Below are 13,372 nucleotides of genomic sequence, written 5' to 3'. Positions count from 1 at the left end.
ACCTACTGGAGAGCTCTTCTTTGTCTACACCAATTCAGAATTGTTCACACCCTTTTAAGCCTTAGCCCCATCCATCACTTTAAGGATGCACATGTGAGGCCATGTGCTAAAAAGAGTGAGTAAGGGAGTGTAGTAAACAACCAAAGATTTCAAGATTAAAGACTGATTTATACTACGTCTATCGACATGTCTGTATACAGTTGTCACAGTGACATCATGAATATTGTATTGTCGTCTGACATTATACTTTTTTAAAACAACAATGGAAAAGTTTAAACACAAAAACTACAGGCTGCAGGACATCAGCAGCCTGGTGGTTCAAAATAGCATAAATGGTGTATTTTAACACCAATAAACCCAACCGTTTAAAAATGAATTTAGTATATGTCAATCTAGCAAAACAGGCAACTAAATGCAAGTTTCTAAACCATTTTTTGGTTCATTTCTAGCTTGTTAGCTAGCTAATGTTAAGTTAGCTTACTAGGTGTGGTCACGGGATGTTTCCAAGTGTCCCTAAACCTCTCCAACGTGGCATATGTCTGTAAATTAGATCATTCCAGTGCTATTGCATATTTGCAATTCCTAAATGCTATGTGTTCAGTATAAAATAACATTTCTACCATATGAACCTCACTCAAACATTGTGGTGGAGTTATGGGGTATCCAGGGTACATTCAAGTGTCCTTTCAACCTCTCCAAAGTGTCTGCATGTGGTAATTGCAGTGTTTTTGCACACTGGATGTGCCTAAAAGTTATTGTTAGCTATAAAAACGACATTTCTACAACACCAACTTCTCAAACACAGGGGAAATCCAAGTGTTTTTTCAACCTCTCCAAAGTGCCTGAATGTTTAGCCTAGGCATATCCAACGTATTGGTCCCACATACAAATAATCAGTATAAAAAAATAAATCTTATTAAACACAAACTTGGTTGCACACCTATGTCTATCATACATTTTTTTTTTTAAATAAGCTGAACTATTTACAAATGGCATTCGTGTTTGTTTTACATCCCAGGTGTAGACGATTAGATTTCACCTTCACCGTAGCTTGTGCATGTTGTGATAGTCTTTGAAGCAGTCCCTCTCTGACCAGGAAACAAAAAGTGAACTGGCATTTCAGACAGAAGATCTAGAATTCCCCCCTTTTTTCCCCCCCTGTGTTTTGTGCAATACTTACAGTTCTTCCTTTCGTCTTTTGGCATGTGTGTTGGATAGTGGCGCTCACCTTGAGTGGGGGGGTCTTAGTGATGGTTGTGAGGTTGCTTTGGGCCCCCAATTCAGCCATTTCCAACACCAGCTGCTCTCGGGGGGCCAACTGGTAGAGAGGGGTTTGTCCTTTTGCTTTGGCCATCTGCTTGTGGAGAATGAAAGCATTTACTGTAGCAATGTCCACAAAGTGGTAAACAAAAGTCTTACACCACTTCCTGGTCTTGTGGAAGACCTGGTAGTAGCCTATCAGAACATCAGATAGGTTGACACCCTCCATGCTGGCATTGTAGTCCTTCACAGAAACGGGAACATTGGCGTTTTCACCCTCCTTGGGACATGGTCGTTATTGAATGCCTTACGCTGTGTGGTGAGCATGGTTACTTCCCTAGTGTTCTTCCATTTTACAAAAAGCCACTTGTTAGTCCTGATCCAACGTATGGTCCCCGTCTCCGTTGTCTTTGTCATGTCATTTACCTTTGTCTTGGGGAACACGATTATGTTAAGACGAATGGTGACAAAAGCCCCTATTTACTTTTTCAAGAGGTCTATGAAAAGCATGGGACTAGTATAAAAATTGTCCACAGAGAGCTTGTACCCATTGCCAAGTAAGGTGAAGTCCATCAGCTGCATGACAGAGTCATTACTAAGGCCCTTCCCAGTGGGTGTGATCGTCTTGCCTTCATAGATGAAACAGTTTGACGTGTAGGCAGGCTGAATCGACTAGCACGAAAATCTTGTAGCCCCATTTGGTCTGCTTGTTTTTCATATATTGCTTCAAGTCAAATCGAGCCTTTGAGGCAACCATGCGCTCATCTATAGATAGATTTTGAGCAGGCTTGAAGTAAGTTTTGCGTGCCTCCACCACGTCATGATCAAGGGGCTTGACTCTTGCAAGACGATCATACCCTGCAAACCCCTTTTTCTGGGCATTCTCCTGATCCTTTTGTGGGTCACTCATGTGACGAATATGGTTGATGGTCAAGAATCAGTGATGGAGGTGGGGAACTCGAACCGACTTGCTCCAGTTGTCAACTTGATACATTTACCAGTCCCATGTAAATCACCAAGGAAATGTAGTTGAGCATGTCACCCATGGTGACAGGTTTCCAGGACATCTTCCCTCCCCCTGCTGCTTCTTGTCCCCATACTTGTTGGTATTACTAATTGGTGTTCCCAGTACAGAGGTGGTAAAGTAAGCTGAAACAGCTGTAAGCGGGTGTATGTTTCATCACTAATCAACTGTGGGCCTTCGGGTCATTTGGGTTTTAACCTAAATCATTCTGGCTTCTCATCATCTTCAAGGACCGTACGCAACCTGTCCTCTGTTTCATCACCCTCTGTTGTGCTGCTTCCACTGCCTCTCCCACTTCTCTGGTGAGGCCTAGATCATTATTTATTTAACCATTATTCAACTAGGCAAGTCATTTAAGAACTAATTCATATTTACAATGATGGCCTACCCCAGCAAAACCCTAACCCGGAGTGGGGTTAGGGCCTGGAGCGGGGGTGGTTGAAGGGGAGTGGGGTCAGGGCCTGGAATGGGGGTGGTTGAAGGGGAGTGGGGCCAGGGTCTGCAGTGGGGGTGGTTGAAGGGGAGTGGGGCCAGGACCTGGAGTGGGGGTGGTTGAAGGGGAGTGGGGCCAGGACGTGGAGTGGGGGTGGTTGAAGGGGAGTGGGGCCAGGGTCTGCAATGGGGGTGGTTGAAGGGGAGTGGGGCCAGGACCTGGAGTGGGGGTGGTTGAAGGGGAGTGGGGTCAGGGCCTGGAGTGGGGGTGGTTGAAGGGGAGTGGGGCCAGGGCCTGCAGTGGGGGGTGGTTGAAGAGGAGTGGGGTCAGGGTCTGCAGTGGGGGGTGGTTGAAGAGGAGTGGGGTCAGAGTCTGGAATGGGGGGTGGTTGAAGTGGTGTGGGGTCAGGGTCTGGAATGGGGGTGGTTGAAGGGGAGTGGGGCCAGGACCTGGAGTGGGGGTGGTTGAAGAGGAGTGGGGTCAGGGTCTGGAATGGGGGGTGGTTGAAGTGGTGTGGGGTCAGGGTCTGGAATGGGGGTGGTTGAAGGGGAGTGGGGCCAGGACCTGGAGTGGGGGTGGTTGAAGAGGAGTGGGGTCAGGGTCTGGAATGGGGGTGGTTGAAGTGGTGTGGGGTCAGGGTCTGCAGTGGGGGTGGTTGAAGGGGAGTGGGGCCAGGGTCTGCAGTGGGGGGTGGTTGAAGAGGAGTGGGGTCAGGACCCTGACCGGTGGGGGTGCTTGCTGGGGAGGGGTGGCTCCCAAACGTCATCATCCAAATACTCTGCTTCCTCCTGTGGTGAAAAAAATAAAGAGATATTGTTGTAAGACACGTAGAATTACAGTTGACTAAATTTACAAAAACGACATTACTGTAAAGTAAAAACACAGAGGCTAAACTTTATCTGTACAGTGACTCACATAGAAGGTGTGAAGCACAGACACAATGCAAACAGTAACACTTTGAGAGACAAAGACAGAGGTGAGTGGCACAAATAAACAATGACCATGAGAGTTTAGGTGGCCTCTCCAATGGCCATGAGAGTTTAGGTGGCCTCTCCAATGGCCATGAGAGTTTAGGTGGCCTCTCCAATGGCCATGAGAGTTTAGGTGGCCTCTCCATTGGCCATGAGAGTTTAGGTGGCCTCTCCAATGGCCATGAGAGTTTAGGTGGCCTCTCCAATGGCCATGAGAGTTTAGGTGGCCTCTCCAATGGCCATGAGAGTTTAGGTGGGCTCTCCAATGGCCATGAGAGTTTAGTGGCCTCTCCATTGGTCATGAGAGTTTAGTTGCCTCTCCATTGGTCATGAGAGTTTAGTGGCCTCTCCATTGGTCATGAGAGTTTAGTGGCCTCTCCATTGGTCATGAGAGTTTAGTGGCCTCTCCATTGGTCATGAGAGTTTAGTGGCCCCTCCAAAGTTCCAAGGATGAAACTTAGAACAGTAAACAGTGAACTAATATGAAACATAGACAATAACTACCTTGAAAGTATATAACATTGAAATGACTTGTTACATAGGCCTATGTAAACTAATTCCAAAGCACAAAAAGCAGACAACTTGTAAAAAAAATAAAAAATACATATAGTAAATAAGCTATATAAAAAGTCATGAAAATAATTTACTTACAGATCTAAAAGTGGATCCAATCCTTCTAGAAAGCAATCTTAGTTGGTCGGTTCGAAATCCTCGTTGTCCAAATAGCTCCCCCCCATGTCGATATGCTTATTCGTAGCTGCCTTCTTTTTAGGTTCCTGTCAGATGTTCTTACTAATTGCCTTAGTTGTTTTTTTTTTCTTGAGAAGCCATTTTTTATGCTAAAGCAATGAAATTAAAGCGATGAAATCTGTTTACAATGTAATGTAGAGTGCTCGGTGCGTCTCGTCTCTGAACCAGGTAGAAATAGTTTGCATTACGCATTAAAAGGTTTTAGGCCTTGCTTTGTCCCACCCAGGTCAACTGCATATCCCTGGAAAGCTTATCTCATTGGCTACAATACTGTCAAGGTGCCATAGTAGCCAATCCCCTGTGTAATGGATGCCTACAGCGCGTAAGCAGGCGACATCATATTTTTGATGAGGGAAGATAGTCACTCAGTAGACATTTGATGTTGCCATTAAGTCATGCATCATCAGATAACATTAAACAATACACTGGATTTGTTCCTACCAACATAAGGATTAATTTGATACCCCCCATCTAGCTATAGCTCAAACACAGACCAAATCAAAGCTTACCTTGTAAGATGTTTGTTGTTTGGTGAAAACGTTGTGTAAAATAAACATTTTGACTCTCGGGGCTGGTGGTCAATAACGGTAGGTCACAGGCAGATACATAAGACATCATCATGAGCTGTGAAGTCCTGGCTTTTGGTGTGTATCAACGTATTCCGTGTTTATTCTTCATAACGCTAACCGGAATGTAGATAGCAGTCTTTATAAATGTATATTCCCATATATGGTAATAAGTCACACCAAAGATTTGAAGGCACCGATCAATAGCCAAGATACTCAGCTTTCCGCAGACACCTGCTTTTAAACATAGGGGCTACCGTTCTCATACCAGAATGAATAACATTTTTTTAAAATCTAATAGGGTACCTAAATATTGGGACTTACTGTAAATAATTTCTGAGATACTAATAATATTACTACACAGATCAAACACGTAACTTTAGCTAGTGAGCCAGCCAGTTAACGTTAGCTAGCTATCTAACAGTATGCTTTAACTTGCAATGAACACAACTTTCTGACAAAATTAGAAATGTATAATATCTGAAACAGTAGCTAGCTAGACTCTCTTACCTGTATACATGGATGAACACTTCTCCCTCTCTGTCACGGATGCCATGGTTTCCCTTAGTTTGAATATTTAATCCGGAGACAGGTGTTTTATACAACAGCCTTCAGTGTGTTCTCTTTTCGACTCTCTCCGCATATTTGCAATCAAATGCCAGAATGTTCTCCATCTCCTTAGCTATCATACTCTGCTTCCACCGGGCATTCCGCTGATTTCAAAACTCGGTCAACTTCCTCCGTGACAACAACACTGTTGATTGCCGTTTCAGAAGACTACAATGTCTGATTCAATTAAAATGTTTTTACCTAAAATCAGGGATTTCCTCATCGTCTGATGAATTTTCAGTCAGAGTCAGCATGGCACGGTCATCCTTCAGAAAGTGGAGAGCATTACATAATTAGCAACACTTTTGCAGTTCCTTGTGATATATTTCAAAACAGCCGCATTAGAAAGGATTACCTAAACATACTGAGCAGCTCATGTTAAAGACAGAAGCATGCTACATGACAGACCAATCTGATCTCATCTCTATGCATGTCCAACCCATCCATTATCTCAGCCAATCATGACTAGTGGGAAGGTTCCTGACTTTTTCTGTGGTTAAACCAACTGGGCTTTATTTGTATTTACAGATGCCTAACAAGTTTGTTATTAAGGCACATGAAAGTTCACATGTTTCTTCCCAAAAACGCATTTCAACCAAAAAAAAATGATATTTACGTTCATATGGCTCTCCTGTGAAGTAGTAACGCGCGACATATGCCTAGTTTCAGTGTTAAACAAATCAAAATGTATTTTAGATTCTTCAAAGCAGCCAGCATTTGCCTTGATTACAGCTTTGCACACTCTTGGTAGGTTTCCCCCTACCCTCTGGTGAAATGTGTAACTTAATATTATGTCTCCAGTTAAACCTGGATTTAAATAAAGACTTATTTTTTTTAGATTTGCCTATGAATAACCACTTTGAGGAATACACACCACTAAAGCTCTCAGTTTAAATGTACAGCGTATATGAGTTTGATATTGCAGTTCTAGGTAGACTTGTACAGTTGTGGCCAAAAGTTTTGAGAATGACACAAATATAAATGTTCACAAAGTTTGCTGCTTCAGTGTCTTTAGATATTTTTGTCAGATGTTACTATGGAATATTGAAGTATAATTACAAGCATTTCATGAGTGTCAAAGGCTTTTATTGACAATTACATGAAGTTCATGCAAAGTGTCAATATTTGTAGTGTTGACCCTTCTTTTTCAAGACCTCTGCAATCTGCCCTGGCATGCTGTCAATTAACTTCTGGGCCACATCCTGACTGATGGCAGCCCATTCTTGCTTAATCAATGCTTGGAGTTTGTCAGAATTTGTGGTGTTTTGTTTGTCCACCCACTTCTTGAGGATTGACCACAAGTTCTCAATGCATTTAAGGTTTCCTGGACAGTGCATTTTGAAAGTATTCAGACCCCTTGACTTTTTCCACATTTTTGTTACATTACAGCTTTATTCTAAAATTGATCAACTCATTTTTAACCCTCATCAATCTATACACAACACCACATAATGACAAAGCAAAATCAGGTTTTTAATGTATTTTGCAAATTTATATAAAAAAAAACAACTGAAATATGACATTTAAAATTAGTACTGTATCCAGTGGAAGCAGATTGTGATAGCTATGGAGAAAATTCTGGAGTTTGATCGCAAATATGCATAGGTAATCGAAAAGAGAACACATAAGGCTATTGTTACGGCTGTCGTAGAGAGGGGACCAAAGCGCAGCGTGGTAAGTGTTCATTATGGTTTATTAAACAATGAAAACACTAGAACAAAGAAACAAACCGAAAAGCCAAACAGTTCCGTCAGGTAACGAAATACAAAACAGAAAATAACTACCCACAAGTATGATTCCTAATCAGAGACAACAATAGACAGCTGCCTCTGATTAGGAACCATACTCGGCCCAACACAAAGAAATACAAAACATAGAATGCCCACCCCACACCCTGACCTAACAAAATAGAGAAATAAACCGTCTCTCTCAGGTCAGGGCGTGACAGTACCTCCCCCCAAAGGTGCGGACACCCGGCCGCAAACCTGAACCTATAGGGGAGGGTCCAGGTGGGCATCTATACTTGGCGGTGGTTCTGGTTCGGGGCGTAGCCCCCACACCTCCCGCTGATCCCCCTGCTTCTGTGTCGCCGGAGGAACCAGACCGTGGATCATCGCCGGAGGCTCTAAACTGCCGACCGCCGCTGAAGACTCCGGGCTGCAGGCCGTCGCTGGAGGCTCCGGAATGGGGAGCGTCGCTGGAGGCTCCAGACTGGGGAGCTTCGCTCGAGGCTCCGCACTGGGGAGCGTCGCTGTAGGTTCCGGATTGGGGACCGTCGCTGCAGGCTCTGTGCCATGGATCATCACTGGAGGCTCCGGGCCATGGGTCATCTCTACAGGCTCCGGGCCATGGATCATCACTGGAGGCTTCGTGCCATGGATTATCACTGGAGGCTCTGGACCATGGATTATCACTGGAGGCTTCGTGCCATGGATCATCACTACAGGCTCCGGGTCATGGATCATCACTGGAGGATTCCTACGTGGAGCTGGAACCGGTCTCACCGGACTGGGGAGACGCACAGGGGACTAGGTGCGCAGAGCAGGCATAGGGTATACTGGGCCATGGAGGCGCACTGGAGGTCTGGATCTTAAGGCTGGCACACCCCGTCCTGGCTGGATGTTTATTTTAGCCCAGCAAGGGCGGAGCGCTGGCACAGGACGAACTGGTTTGTGCTGGTGAACGGGGGGTACCGTGCGTAGAGCTGGCGCAGGATAACCTGGGCTGAAGAGACGCACTGGAGACCAGGAACGCTGAGCCACCACATTTCTTCCTGGTTGACTGCCAACTCTAGCACGGCAACTGTGAGGAGCTTGCATCGAGCGCACCGGGCTGTGAGTGCGCACTGGTAACACAGTGCGCATCACCGCATAACACGGTGCTTGCTCAGTCACTCGCTCCCCACGGTAAGCACGGGGAGTTGGCTCAGGTCTCAACCCCGACTTTGCCAATCTCCCCGTGTGCCCCCCCTGTCACTGTAGTCGAAGAGATTAGACCAAGGCGCAGCGGGTTGCGTGCTCATTATATTTTATTTATAAGTGAACACGAAAAACAAGAAACAACAGTACGACAGTTTTGCAGGCTAAACTAACAGCAGTGCAAAGACAACTACCCACAAAGGGACAGGTGAAAAACAAGCTCCATAAGTATGACTCTCAATCAGAAACAACGATGTACAGCTGTTCCTGACTGAGAGCCACACCAGGCAAACAAAGAAATACACAACATAGATATCGTAGAATACAAAACAAGAACATAAACCAAAAACCCCGGAACACATAAATACAACACCCCTCTAAGTATACACACACCCCGAACCATATAAAACAAATACCCCCTGCCACGTCCTGACCAAACTACAATAACCAGTAACCCCTTATACTGGTCAGGATGTGACCCCCCCCCCAAAAAATGTTTTTTGCTGCCTCTCGGGCTTCCGTTGTTGCTGTGCTTGTTCCTCATAGTATCACCGTTCCGCTTTTGCTATCTCCTCTTGCGGACGGCGATACTCCCCAGGCCTTGTCCAGGGTCCTGCCCCATCCAGGATTTCCCAGGTCCAGTCCTCCTGACCACGCTGCTTGGTCCTTTGGTGGTGGGTAGTTCTGTTACGGCTGTCGTAGAGAGGGGACCAAAGCGCAGCGTGGTAAGTGTTCATTATGGTTTATTAAACAATGAAAACACTAGAACAAAGAAACAAACCGAAAAGCCAAACAGTTCCGTCAGGTAACGAAATACAAAACAGAAAATAACTACCCACAAAACACAGGTGGGAAAAGGCTGCCTAAGTATGATTCCTAATCAGAGACAACAATAGACAGCTGCCTCTGATTAGGAACCATACTCGGCCCATCAAAAAGAAATACAAAACATAGAATGCCCACCCCACACCCTGACCTAACAAAATAGAGAAATAAACCGTCTCTCTCAGGTCAGGGCGTGACAGCTATTGTATAAAACCCCTGTCTCCGGATTACATCTTCAAACTAAGAAGGAGAGGAATGAGAAGCATTCATCCATGTAACGTAACAAAAATGTGGAAAAAGTCAAGGGGTCTGAATGCTTTTCCGAATGCACTGTAAAGTTTGTCCCAAAATTGCACCCGATTCCCTATATTGGACCAGGGCCCATAGAGCTCCAGTTAAAGTAGTGAACTATATAGGTGACAGTACACCATACTGTCTATACTACAGTGTAGTGTGTAAGACATTAACCAGATGAGATATGCATATGATATATCTCTCACTGGGATAATGACAGTAGAATGCACTCAGCCAATCTATCGCCAGCTCATTTTATGGTGAGAGACATCGCTCCTATTTAGACAGGGAGATCTTTTTTTCTTTTCAAAGATAATGAGATGACAATGTATTCAACCAATCTTAGAGAGAAGAGACGGGGGAGGGGAGGGGGGGAGACATTCTACAGCACTTAGCCACAGTCTTTGATCAGAGATCCAGCTGTCTCACTGGGCGTCTGCGGACCGTGTAATCTGTATCCCAAATGGCACCCTATTCCCTTAATAATGCACTACTTTTGACCGGGGCCCATAGAGCTCTAGTCTAAAGTAGTGCACTACATAGGGAATAGGGTGCCATTGTGGGACACAGCGTGTCTGTTTTATCACCACTGTTGTCATGGATATCGTTTTACTGTGTATTTATCAACCACTTAATTTGTCTAGTTCTAACTGGTTGATTTTAGGTTAAAGAAAACAGACCTAGAAGTGTTTTGGAGGTATTTCTACTGTCCCTTTGGCTGGCTAACTCACCTACCCTTGACCTCGTGTCTTTCGGTGTGTTTGAGAGTTTAGCCGAATCCAGTGGAGGATACTAGATTGCAATCCCAGTTTACCAATGTATAATTTTAGTGTTTTAACGTTTTATTTGAACGTTTATGGCTACTTTCATGAACAATCTATTTCCTTTTTTTGGAGGTTGCATTCATTTATTCTGACCGATATCCAGTATGATTTGATGCTTTATTCTGACCGATATCCAGTATGATTTGATGCTTTATTCTGACCGATATCCAGTATGATTTGATGCTTTATTCTGACCAATATCCAGTATGATTTGATGCTTTATTCTGACCAATATCCAGTATGATTTGATGCTTTATTCTGACCGATATCCAGTATGATTTATTCTGACCGATATCCAGTATGATTTCATGATTTATTCTGACCGATATCCAGTATGATTTATTCTGACCGATATCCAGTATGATTTATTCTGACCGATATCCAGTATGATTTATTCTGACCGATATCCAGTATGATTTCATTATTTATTCTGACCGATATCCAGTATGATTTGATGCTTTATTCTGACCGATATCCAGTATGATTTCATGATTTATTCTGACCGATATCCAGTATGATTTCATGATTTATTCTGACTGATATCCAGTATGATTTGATGCTTTGCTAATGTGTATTTTAGGCAGCCCAGACAGAAAAGCTCTGCATGGTATCTAGGCCTCCTCCAGTCTTCATCATCAGATGGGATTTTCTTCGAGCTCTTATTCATGAATATGAAGATCTCCATCACATCACAGAGACCATGAATATAGATGGATTCCCCTTCTGCTACATCTGTTGTGATGCCAACAAGACCACCATATCTGTCCTGGAAGCCTGTGTTAAATGACCTCAGTAAAAGCTATACAGTGTCATATCTGTTTAGGATCTCTTCCAAACCGGAAGTGCTAGATCCTTCCAGACCAAATTTAACTTGGCTTTGAGTTATAATTCTTATAACTCATTAAGAGGCTCATTAAAAACATATATATTTTTTTAAAACATAGCATCCAATTTCCTAATATTTCATCATAGTAACTCAATAATTATGCACAGTTATTAGCTGAAATTTTTGTCCTGGGTTCACTTAATTCAGGTTGACGTTTCTTGCTAACAGTAGTGGAAGACTGGGATCTTTGATTTCCCCAGTCTGTACTGGATATACATCAGGGTATACATCTGCAAGTCCTCCACAATACAACAGTGCCCTCTGCTGGTCATTTAACATATAACACCAACATCTGGAGCGCATTTGGAGAGCACTATTCAAGTCAATATTACAGAGAAATCTTGCATGTCTTTACAGACAACAAAAACATCAAAAATAAATGTCATCTCCCAAACCAGAAACAGTTTATTTCAAAGAGAAAGCAGATAAATGGACGTCTTCCCGCCTGTGTAGAAGGGTTAGTCTGAGTGCATGGAATGTTCAAAGGGACAGAGTACTTCAGGAGTGCTTTCAAAGCCTCTTTCAGGCAGATTATGTTGTAGAAGAAACCTTGCATACATAAATGGCTGTTATCAGAGGTCTTTTTCAAACTCACAAAAAAGTGACAAATACACAGACAATGTAGTCACACACATAAAGGACAATTATTTAATTGTTCATGTATTCTCATTCCTATTATGATAGATGGTATTTTTGGTTGAAGTAACAGCCAGTGTTATCCAAGTATCCAGACAGTGATAACCAGTGTTATCCAGGTATCTCAGCCAGTGATAACCAGTGTTATCCAGGTATCTCAGCCAGTGATAACCAGTGTTATCCAGGTATCCAGCCAGTGATAACCAGTGTTATCCTGGTATCTCAGCCAGTGATAACCAGTGTTATCCAGGTATCCAGCCAGTGATAACCAGTGTTATCCTGGTATCCCAGCCAGTGATAACCAGTGTTATCCAGGTATCTCAGCCAGTGATAACCAGTGTTATCCAGGTATCTCAGCCAGTGATAACCAGTGTTATCCTGGTATCTCAGCCAGTGATAACCAGTGTTATCCAGGTATCTCAGCCAGTGATAACCAGTGTTATCCAGGTATCTCAGCCAGTGATAACCAGTGTTATCCAGGTATCTCAGCCAGTGATAACCAGTGTTATCCTGGTATCCAGCCAGTGATAACCAGTGTTATCCTGGTATCTCAGCCAGTGATAACCAGTGTTATCCAGGTATCTCAGCCAGTGATAACCAGTCCTGTTCTAGGTTTGTTTTCATCTGAACATACAGTGCATTCGGAAAGTATTCAGACCCCTTGACTTTTTCCACATTTTGTTACGCTGCAGCCATATTCTAAAATGGATTAAATGTTTTTTCCTCATCAATCTATACACAATACCCCATAATGACAAAGCAAAAAAACGTTTAGAAATTTTAACAAATTTATCAAAATAGATAGATTTAGATGTAATGTATTTTCAAAAGTCGAAAGGACTTAAACTTAACAAAGTGAACAAATGTATAGTTAAACAAATAAAGAATTATCCAAGGTCTTGACAGCTAATTGGTGTATTAGGATGTGGATATTTGTGGTTGTAAGGTATTTTAGATGTACAGCGCATTCGGAAAGTAATCAGACCCCTTGACTTTTCAAAATGTTGTTAAGTTACAGCCTTATTATAAAATGGATTCATTTGTTTTTCCCCCCACATCAATCGACGCTCAATATCCCATAATGACAAAGCAAAAACTTTTTTTTTAATTGTTACAAATTTATTACAAAAAAACCTGAAATAACATTTGCATAAGTATTCAGACCCTTTACTCAGTACTTTGTTGAAGCACCTTTGGCAGCAATTACATCCTCGAGTCTTCTTGGGTATGACGCTACAAGCTTGGCAAACCTGTATTTGGAGAGCTTTTTGCATTCTTCTCTGCAGATCCTGTCAAGTTGGATGGGGAGCATCGCTGCACAGCTATTTTCAGGTCTCTCCAGAGATGTTAAATCGGGTTCAAGTCCAGGCTCTGGC

General features: G+C 43.2%; 1 protein-coding gene across 1 annotated transcript; it reads right to left on the bottom strand.

Moving 5' to 3' along the window:
* Positions 1–2,700: 2,700 nt before the first annotated feature.
* LOC115163874 (extensin-like) lies at positions 2,701–3,483 on the bottom strand. Its single transcript, XM_029716088.1, has 2 exons — positions 3,441–3,483; positions 2,701–3,281 (listed from the first exon to the last, which is right to left on the bottom strand). The coding sequence occupies exons 1-2, from the start codon at positions 3,481–3,483 to the stop codon at positions 2,701–2,703; spliced, it is 624 nt and encodes a 207-aa protein (XP_029571948.1).
* Between the last annotated feature and the right edge of the window lie 9,889 nt (positions 3,484–13,372).

This window comes from Salmo trutta, chromosome 3 (assembly GCF_901001165.1).
Source record: "Salmo trutta chromosome 3, fSalTru1.1, whole genome shotgun sequence".
Taxonomy (NCBI): domain Eukaryota; kingdom Metazoa; phylum Chordata; class Actinopteri; order Salmoniformes; family Salmonidae; genus Salmo; species Salmo trutta.
This window is presented reverse-complemented; position numbering and strand designations above follow the sequence as displayed.

Excerpts from the sequence above, each read along its gene's own strand:
- LOC115163874 (XM_029716088.1), bottom strand. The coding sequence starts at position 3,483 with ATGACGTTTGGGAGCCACCCCTCCCCAGCAAGCACCCCCACCG. Across the intron at positions 3,282-3,440 it reads CCCAGCAAGCACCCCCACCG|GTCCTGGCCCCACTCCCCTT; the intron begins GTCAGGGTCCTG and ends CCCCCACTCCAG.